The sequence below is a fragment of the Symphodus melops genome, assembly GCF_947650265.1.
Source record: "Symphodus melops genome assembly, chromosome: 6".
Classification (NCBI taxonomy): Eukaryota; Metazoa; Chordata; class Actinopteri; order Labriformes; family Labridae; genus Symphodus; species Symphodus melops.
In genome coordinates this window covers 6320728-6331612 of record NC_136696.1, presented here as the reverse complement: position 1 = coordinate 6331612, position 10885 = coordinate 6320728, and the positions used below count along the sequence as shown (strand labels likewise).

At 38.9% G+C, this 10885-nt stretch overlaps 1 protein-coding gene across 1 annotated transcript in view; it reads right to left on the bottom strand.

The window, feature by feature from the left end:
• LOC306826098 (polypeptide N-acetylgalactosaminyltransferase 18-like) overlaps positions 1-10110 on the bottom strand; it is a 135166-nt gene extending 125056 nt beyond the window's left edge. Inside the window, exon 1 of the mRNA XM_079347206.1 lies at positions 9561-10110. Coding sequence (XP_079203332.1) covers positions 9561-9804 — 244 coding nt within the window. The 5' untranslated portion in view covers positions 9805-10110. The remainder of the gene's footprint in view (positions 1-9560) is intronic.
• Between the last annotated feature and the right edge of the window lie 775 nt (positions 10111-10885).

The window sequence follows — 10885 nt, the reverse complement described above, 5'->3', positions numbered from 1 at the left end:
GTACAAGTACCAATTAGTACTTACTAATGCCACTGAAATGGAGGCAGAACTTAGTTTTTAAGACAGACAGACAGACAGACAGACAGACAGACAGACAGACAGACAGACAGACAGACAGACAGACAGACAGACAGACAGACAGACAGACAGACAGAAATAAACGTAGACTTTACCTCGGCTGGAGTACAGTAAGCAAACAAAGTGTCTGTGATGTGATGACGGATGGAGACTACTTTGGCTCCAAAACACTTACAAGAACACAAGCTTCTGTTATTTTTACCGCACACGGGTTGTCTCCTAACATTCTCTAGCGTTAGCTGCAAAGTTAGCTGTAGCTGTCTCACATTGCCAGCGAGTGCGTTCAGTGGTCGTCCAAACCTTTAGACATTAACTCTTAGCAGCGTGCTGTATCAGGGCTCTGAGTGCGTGCAGCCAAGCACGAGTGTGTCTGTTGTGAAAACGATCCGAAACATTAAGATTCCACGTTTATAGAAGTGTACTAATGATTGCATTCTTGTATCTGATGAACACTTGGAATGGTAATATAACAACTGGATCAAAATTGTTTTTCAGAAAAGGCACCCTGATCGGAACATCCCCACTGTTGGCTGAGAAGGTTTTGACACAGGCTGAACTGAATACAATGAAGCAAATAAGTGAAAGAATAAGTATGTAATAGGAAATAAAAAATGGGACCAATAATATTTTAAAAACACAGTATTAGTATTTGTGCTGTGCCAGCTGCACACATGCTTTTTTGATAAATGATTTGTTTTAAAGATAACACTTTGTGTTGATGTAGAAAATGAGTCTACAGGTTTCACACATGCCAAGATGCTGATACAAGTTTAGAATTACAAGTTTTGTTTGTTTTTTTTTAATCATTTTTAAGCTCCAATGTGTAAGATATCTACTGAATAATAAGGTCAGAAATGACCTTCCTGTATCATCAGACATCAAGGACACACTATGTTGAAGTGCTGGCTGTCTGTCAACAACACAGCAGCAACAGATTTTTCTGGCCAGAGAAGGTAGATTGTTTTAAGTCACCTTCACACATCCATTGGTCGCCGCTCTGATTCTACCCAACTCAAAAAAAAAAACACTTTTCTTAAAGGCTTCACGACCAGAAACTCTCAAACATTGGAGCTCTACCCAATGTTTTACATTTAGACTGCAGTACCCATTTTGGGCACTAAGTGTCAGAGCTACTTATTGCTTCTTTAACATCCAAGAAAAAAATATTAATATTAATGTGTTTAAATACACATTTAAATGCAAATAAAAACAAAAAGACAAATCATACGTGCAGTTTTAAAAAAAATCTAAATTTAAAACAAATCTCAAGAAGAAGGGATTCATTTTAGCAAAATGTAAGGTATTTTTTTTTTATACAATATTAAATTGAAATGAATCCAAATGTCTACAGACTCTTGTGGTTGAATTTTAATTAATTATTTTTTAATTGATACAAATGAATGCTGCTCTTTTGAGAAACTGAATAACAAACAGGATGTTTGTGTTCGTCGTCTTACACTGTCTGAGGCCTCAATCTCACTTCCTGTCCTTGTTTCATACAACAACATTTTATTTTAACAAGATGCGTACAATTCTAAGCCATGTCCTTGAAAACTCAACCTGAACACAGTCAACAGAGTGGCTCTACTCTGTGCAGCACAGACACAAACTCCTGAAACTCTGATTCCATCTCAGCCTCTGGTGTTTCCCTTCTCTGTGAAACTCTCCAGAAAGAACTTCACATACAAAACAGCATTGCATCAGATTCCTGCTCGATGACAAGGGAACACTTGACAGGTTGGCCCAGAACAACAAACTTACAAATGCTACAGAAATGTGACAAAATGTTAGAGGAACGAACGTCTTTCATCTTGATATTGTTATGCTTTACTTTTTTTTATGGCTGTTTTAGTTGTCCAACACTAAATCAAGCAGTGGCAGCTGGTCACTCCCATCAACAAGAGTGACAGACTTTGACTGAATAAGATTTAATCAAGTTTTAAATATATTTATATACATGTTAAATTTTAAAATGTAGTTTTTGAGAAAAAATAAAAACAATAAAAACATTGATTGATCAGTCACTGATTGGTGAATTGTTTCCAGTCTGCGGTTAAAAAAATGTTCCACCACCCAAGTTTGAGACCTGCTTGTTGCATCTTTCTTATTCCTCTTATTCGCACACTATGTTTTGTTTGGCCTGACTGTTGATGTTGTTTTTGTCTCATTGAGTTCATGTCTGTGCTTTATTTGTCAAAACTCTTTGAAAACATCTATTTTTAAAAGTGCTGCATCAATAAATTTATTAATATTTTTAAGTTTGCTCTTCTTCAATACAACACTCAATTGTCCATTGTATGGAGTACAAGTATCACTGAATATGGTGTTGTTTGTCAAGTTGAAAATACTGCAATGGTGATGCTTATTTTGTCAGCCAGGTGACTACATTTTCCATTATGAGTTAGCATCAAGCTAATGAAGTTGTAGATTCTGTTCATCTGTGAGATATAGAATCATGCACCATTCACCACAGGGATCAAGTTTTATTTTATTTTATATGCTTGAATTGACCCTCCTAGAAATCACACCACTTCTTTTATATCATCCTTTGCAGCTCAACTGATAACATCTTTTCAGAATATACATATTCCAGGTGGGAAAAGGCCTGGGAGTCTAATCTGGCTCTGTAAACAAAGGAGACACTGGTTTCAAGCAGCCTAAGGGCAAAAACTAAATACAAATTACAGCAAAATGGCTGCAGCTGTCAGATCTTATTTATTCACAATACAGAGTTTCCAAGGACCACGTGTGCCTGTTCTTACAGACAGCAGGCAGAGCAGAGGGTAAGGTTAAACTTAACATATTGTAACCTAGAAGAGATTGATTAATGGTCAGTATGATTAAAAATATTTTTTTCATTTTCAGGCATACTGTTTTGAATTTTTTTTTTTGTTATTGATTTTCTTACACTTTAGACGATTTTTACGGAAGAACCTCCACTGCAAGTCATTACGTTCTAGAAATGAAATTAAAATCTCCTGGGAAATAATCGACTTGGCCTGCCAGAAAAAAATGGAAGTGATTCTAAAACACAAAAAACATTTGTGTTGTACAGCTTACCAAGTCACTTTGCATCTGATGTATGGTAAGGAATAAAGATTGTTTTTGTTTTATGGATGAAAATTACATCTGCAATAATATTAAAAAATATATTCCAATCTTATTTATGAACCAACCTTATATTTATACTGTTCGTCCCATTCAGGTTGAAGCTGCTTATCAGTTCAGGGCAAGTGTGGCAAAAGTTCATTTTGGATCTTAACTTGCAATCCTCAAACACGTTGTGACAGCTATGTAAAAATCAAGACCCTTCTCTTGTAAGATTTAAAATAGCTGCATAAAATCAATGATTCTTATTGTATGTATGTATGTATATATATATAGTCATTTTACATTCATACATACATACATACATATAGTCGTTTTGAATCTAAATCAAATCGAATTGTGGGACACAATTTCCAGCCCAAGTGATAGTGGTTAACTCCCCTGAAACACAACTTCATCAGCCGCATAATGCTGTGAAAGAAATGAGCAACACATATGGATGAGATGCAACAAAGTCATTTTGGTTCAATCTGATCAAAGTTACACCTCAAGAAAAAAACCTACAGACAAAAACAGGAATATAGCTGTGAACTTTATGGCACCTTTCAATTGCTTCTCAGTGTTTTTGGTTGAGGGCAGATGCAAGCGAGGGAGGAGTTTTTAACATTAACACAAAGCGAAGACACACTTGATCTAATATGTAAGCCGCGTATCTCTAGGGATGATTCTGCAGTTTTCAAATGTCCACCCACATCAGTGTTTTTTCTCTTCACTTTCTATACCTGCATTACTTCGTATCATCCTCAAACATCTTACATTGCAACTGTCAGGGGAAGAAGGATTGATTTCTCGGTGTAAATGTCCCAGTGCACCTGTGTGCTACAGTGTCATGTCAGCAACAAAAGACTGATGCAAGGATAGTTGCTGTGACGGGATATTCTCCACACAGAGGCTCTTAAAGAAAACAGTGACATCCACATCAGATCTCACACCACTGCCATGCATCTTTAATGACACACCATACACGCAACTTACACTCTGCCGCCACACACACACATACGCAGGGTCTCAGAGGTCCAACCTCCTCCAAATACACTCCTCCTCTTCAGCATACTGTCAACATAGATCAACTTACATTGACTCATACAGAGACTACTAAAAATAAGACTATTTCTTGGCAGGAAAGAAGCAAACAATGCATGACACAGAATAAAACACATCATCACATGTGAGGCAACAGATCCTCTCCAGATTTATAAGACTGAGAGACAACGTAAGAAACGGGCCAATAATCTGTTTTGTGCCCTGGAAACAATGTCTTTCATGCTTTTAATCAGTGTGCTTCTCACATCTATGCAGCCACGTTGTTTGGAAATGAGTGGCTATAAACAAATGTGTTAAAACATGCGCTGTTTCATAACCTAAATCTCTTCCTGACTAAGCCACTGCTTCGGCACAGCAGCATTGTAACCTGGCACCGGTCAGAGGAGTCACCTGACGCCTTCAGCAGAGCCAGGACTCCTCATGCTGCTTAGCAAGAAAGCTCATTGGAAAATCCACTCTAAAACACAATTCAGAAATGACGTTCTTTATGGCTCTCCAGCATATTCAGTAATGAACAAATACAACCCGACATTGGCCATTGACTAGGGCTGGAAATCTTTGGGTGTCTTTGGGTGATTCTTGGGCTAACGATTCAATTAAGAATCTTTTTTTTTTCTTCAAAACAATTCTGGATTCATTGATTCATGGATTGAAAGGGTTTTTGAATTAGTGCATGTTCTTGCTCATTTCTTTCACAACAGGAAGCAACTGATGAATTTGTGTTTCAGGGGAGCTCACTGCTGTCACTCCGGCTGGAAATCTTTACGTATCTCACAATTCAATTTGATTTACATCCATGGGATAACTATTCAATTCAGAATCAATTTTGATTCAAAACGATTCTGAATATCTGGATCCATGAATTCAAAGTCTATTTATGAATTAGTACACTGCAGGATCGACTGCAGTCATCTGTGAGAGTGGCTAAATTTCTTGTTGCCCTATTTAGCAGATTCTACTGATTTAAAGAGCAGGGAGTGACAGATGAAAAGACAGTCAAGAATAAGAAAATGTAGGTTTTGGCAAGAAACCTGAATAAATACAAATACTTGGAGAAGAAATATTTTTGTCTTCAAAGAAAATATTTAATAATATTATTTATTTCCCATCCAATAATAGAAGAAGTACGAGTATTGGTATGAATAAAGACTTGGATCATGAAGGAATCTCACAATGGTACCAAAATCATCAAGAAAAAATCTTTGCTCAGCATCACCAATTTATTAAAAAACATTCCAACATTTTGGTCCCTCCGAAACCTTGTGTTTCCTATACACACTTACTCAATGAAAAAGTTGTGCAAACCCTTCCTTAAAAATCTGCATTAATTTAAAAAATGGACGCCTTTCCGTACTTAATAGAGAAGTTTAACACAACATGGATCTCATCATTTTAACATCATTGTATTTTCATATTCTCAGAGAACACTCTTTCAGTCAGTCTCCAATTCAATGCTAGTCCAGAACATTTTTTTTTTTCCTTCAAATAAATGGAACGCTATATTTTCTCTGCTGCCTACCTAATGTTGTATTATCCTGCATGTCAGTTCTGCAGTCTGGTCTTTTTGTATCAGTGACACAGCGTAAACAAACACATAAACACATCACCCTGTAGCTCATAATGAAATCTGGCACCAGCTCCGAGGACCGAGCAGAGTGAAGGGGAGGAGTGTGCCAAACAATCCGGCAGCTAAATTTACTCACCCGCTGTAACCCCGCGGCCTATGCAGATTCTATTAGTACGACTGAACATTTCCGTAAAGCACCAGTCTTACGTCCTCCATTTTAAAAATGTGAGTGCTTTGTCACACAAAAATATTTTTGCACAAAGAAGAGCTGAACTTTGAAAACACAGACAGTATGATAAAAAGCCAGGTGCATCTTGATCCACATCTTATCCTTAACTGCTACAAACAATATACACACACACACACACACACACACACACACACACACACACACACACACACACACACACACACACACACACACACACACACACACACACACACACACACACACACACACACACACACACACACGTTCAACTCAGCGTGTGCCATTTGTATGAAACTAATGCTGAATTACTGAGCATGTTAACATGGAGTTAGAACAAGTTGACTTTAAAATGTGGCGTAACATGCTAAATGAGTTATGCATGTTTCCACAGTTAGACTTGCTAACTTGTTGGTCAGGTGAACCGGAAGATGGTCCAATAGCAATGACAGTCATCTAACTGAATGGCCTACGAGATATAACTGTACATTAGCTCTACTTAACTGGGCATGTGGAACAATGCAACCTAACAATCGGTATCAGGTTCGAATCAGAACACCCTTTAGTTAAAGTATAAAACTGCCATATAAGCTCCCTTTTTCTACAGATTTGATTTCCCCCCTATTACCTGAGAAGCAATGCAAAAGGAACACATGTAAGTAACTGCTGTTTGCCATCAAGCCCGGCTTCACACATATGTAGTAGCATTTATAAAATGCAGAATATTTTCCATTTTAAATGCTCGACACAACCATAGACTGAAATTCATTAAGACTAGGGGTTTAATTAAGTACATGAGAGGCAAATACCCTGCTGTCTATTTGATGAATGAAATGTCCATTCATTTGCATGTATTAAAAATACTTTGTATAAAATGACTGCTTAAGCATTACTTGTTGAGTTTTGAGGAGGATCTTCGGGGCTTTGTTATGATCCTCTTCTAAAGTCAGCTTTAATATATCTTAAAACCAAATTCAACCTTCTTCTTTTTTTTTACAGAGTGCAGAGGTTTGAACACCAAATATTGATGCTATAGCAAACATGACAAAGGGGTAAAAAAACCCATTATTGACAGCCTCATATTGTTTGTGTCTTTGTCCAAAGTTAAAGAGAATGCACAAAAACCTACAGTATGTTCTGTAAGTTTGCTACGTGCATCTCAGGCTGCAAGCATCAGCTTGAATGTATTATTGCATGTGGAACAAGGATTTCTTCCTCAGCAGTATTAATACAGTCTCGGTGATTAAAGTCTATTCTCTCCGAGCTCATCTGAAACAGTTCTTCTCTGCAATGTTTGATAAATTACGGCCTTATCTGTCAAAGGAAAAGCGTTCTCTAACAGTGGATCAGGCATCAGAGAGGAGCTCTTGCCGTAAATCGTTGTGGTGTTAATCATCTCAGCTCGCCGACAAAATGCATATTTTTCCGAATTCTGCAGTTAAGTAGTGAGTCGTGTACTGTCCCATTTAGCACAGGATGGAGACAGAGTTTGTCCCACTTCTTAATGCATGTTGACTCACTTGATGTATAGCTCTGAGGAGGATAATTAAAACATGCAGGTCCTGGGGGGGATACTATTAGTCGGACTCCGATGTGTGTGAATCACTGCAACAATTTATCATTGAACTAAACTAACCTCTCCCAGTAATGGTGAAAAAACTCACACACTGTAAGTGGTGATCTCCTGCCTGGAAGAAAATGTTTGCACAACCAGACTCATGTGAAAAAACTGATCCAGCTCTGACCTGAAAAGTGTTGCTACATAAATGACCTAATCTGATTTCTGAATTTGGGTTGGACTTTAAGGAATTGGCCAGCAAGGACTATAAATGGAGCAATGATGCAAATCTTACATTGAAATAGGACACTTGCTATCAAAGGACGGGACTTTACTCACTGTATTCAAATACAGCCACAACCAGCACAGCTCATACAAGTCTGTGTGGAGACTGTGGTGACTCTTTTACCTCACTTTCTTTTAAGCCCCGTGAGCATGTCGCTGTAGTATCCGTGCTTTCACCCATTAGTGTGGTTTCTCCTTATTTGTCACATCCGCCTCTTTTTTTTCTTTTTACACTAAAAGACCGAGGCCTGACAACGCCAGTGCCATTGCCAATTTTTTATCAGACATTATCTAAAGATTTTTATTTTTGGCTTTTTGCCTTTATTAGAGAGAGACAGTTGATAGGGTGGGAAGTCAGTGTGAGAGAGGGGATCGATGCGGGAAAGAGGCCACAGGCTGGAGTCGAACCCGGGGCGCCGGTGTCGAAGACTTTACCTTCATACATGGCGACGCGTGCGCTATCATTGCGCCCCCTGCAGACACATATATCTGATGCATAACTGTTTGTTCAGCTGGATAATCTTTACAGATGAACAACATTTAAATGAAGTTTGAAGAGTTAACACAGACGATAGAAGTAAAAAAGCTAACGTTATGCTACACACAAACTGCGGTCAGCTGATTTTGATGTCTGAACCGTTACGCTTCATCGATCTAATCAGCTTTTTTTGCAAAGCTAGCAAAAATGTTGTTTATTAAACTAATATTTGCAAGAGCACTGAAAAACATGACGAGAGGCTGTAAGGAGGATTAGTGAGAGATTCCAGCATGATGATGTTTAATGTCCTCGACAACCATTGTAGTCTCATTTAGCCATTTGTTAGCAGTTTTAAGCACGCTTAAAAACTTCAAAATTCACAAGTGGGGGTCTTAGCTAAGGTAGTTTATGTTGTGTAACAAAACGTCAACATCTCTTAAGCTTGTGTTAACCACAGACCTTATTTCAGATGTCTAACCACAAACCCATTCAAAATCCCCATTGACTTTTAGAGTTAGGAACCCGTGAAGCTAAAATGCTAACTCACTTCCAGGTTTTAGGGACTCATTCCTGTGCAAGTCTACAACTGCTCTTCAGCAGTGTAGTTGCACTAATCCTACTAATTGTTAGCAGACTTTGGTGTATAAAACTGGTGGAGATCCACTTAATGCAAAACAGATACCAAAAAAGCTTCTCTGAATTATTTGTTTTCATATTCCTCCATATTTGTTATGTGTTCAGCTGTAGGCTTATTCCCACTCAGATCATTCCAGCATGTTAACCTATTTGTTCCCAAAATATGATAATAAATGTGCCTTTTGTTACTCAAATTATAACCTCCACCACTGAACAGAGAATTTAGTTTTCTCTGTGCCTGAAGGAGGAAAGTTTTTTAACACATTGAATCTAATGCAACTAAAAGTGAGGTTATTGCTGATAAATAAACAAACAAACAAACAAAAGGATTCCAGAAGTCTTGAATATTAAAGATTTTACTTCAACCGATTATTGGAAATTCAGCTTTAGCTGTTTGTTCTTTTTTTTTCTAAGAAAATGAAGTGCAGACTTTTGAGCGCCATAAAAACCGTAGAATATGTTTATGCATACATTTCCAAATGAGTTAAGATGAATGTTTTGGTGAAGTCCAGTGTGTTTATTAAACTTAGATTGACCCTAATCTTCTCTGGAGGTTTAAGCAGAAACTATAATCAGAAAAACACCACGCTGTGCTGACCTTTAATGTGCTCGTTGACGACGCTTTCCAGCCGGTCCAGTCTCTGGATAATCCTCAGTGTTTCCCCTTTACTGTCCTCCTCCAACTTTCTCTCCGCCTCGCCACCGCTCTCCGCAACTTTTGGACCCCCGTTGTTAACGTAGTTGGTGATCCAGCCGACATACAGGAGACACACGATGTTGGTCATACCGCTCAGGATCACACATGTCGACACCAAAGTTTTAGTTCTCCTTGTGCACAGCATCACGACATCCCTCCATGGGCTTCTTGTTCCCGACGCGCGCAGGCAGGTGGATTGAGGAGAAGACGCACTCGAGATATGTGTCCAAATGAAAGTAAGGCGCGATGCTGTGGAGTCAGTCCGCCTCTGTGAGTCTCTCAGGTCCCGGCTGAGGCATTGCTGAATCCTGGGGCTGAGGCTGTAAAAGCTTTTCTGCCGTGATAATAATTCTGATAATAACACCAAGAACGAGAATCCCCGCTGAGTAACCCGGCGAGTCAAGCTGTGCTCAGCCGCTGCAAAGCTGTCAGACGCAGCGCTGCAACCCCCCGCCAGCCTGTAGTCTTCATACAGGCCAATAGGAGAGTAGGGGGCGGGCTCTGCCGCCCCCCTCACAGCGTGAGTACACTGAGAAGGAAGATGGTGAGTAGGGCAACCCAAGGAAGCTGAACTGCATGGACTCAGACAGTGACTGATGCTGTGAGGTAATTGAAAAGAAACAGGTGCTTTTATGCACAGAATGAATTGATTTGAATGTGTGTAGTTTTTGAGAGTGCTTTAACACTCCAGCTTCATTTGTGTTACAGCAGGTGCAGCACCTGATAGGCAAAGTTACAACTTGGGCTGACCTTTTCAGAAAAGCTGTTGACAGTCTTATAGAATCTTTCTTATGAAACTAAAATGAGATACAAACTTTGGGCCTGGTTACCCCCTTGCAGTTTTGACTTTCAACAGGTCTATAGATTATTTTTTAATTAAAGGAGAGGTGTGAAAGGAATTTACAATAAAACTGTGGCTTTTTGCTTTTTGAAAATGACATATCTAATAGGGATTTTAAGAAAAACTCTTGAAATTTCCCCGAGCAGCTGTATGTGACTGCGAACAGCCTAATTTTTCACAGTTTCCCCCAGCTTGAATTTCCCTCGGGATCAATAAAGTATCTATCTATCTATCTATCTATCTAGTTCCTCCTGCAAGTCCTATCGTATTTTTTTCCGCAGCAAGTCATAATGAGCTGATGTTGTTCAGGATTTTTTTATGTGAACAGCCACTCTTGTGTGTCAGTGTTAGAAGCCCAGGAGGCCTTGTCCAGGCAGCAGAGGTC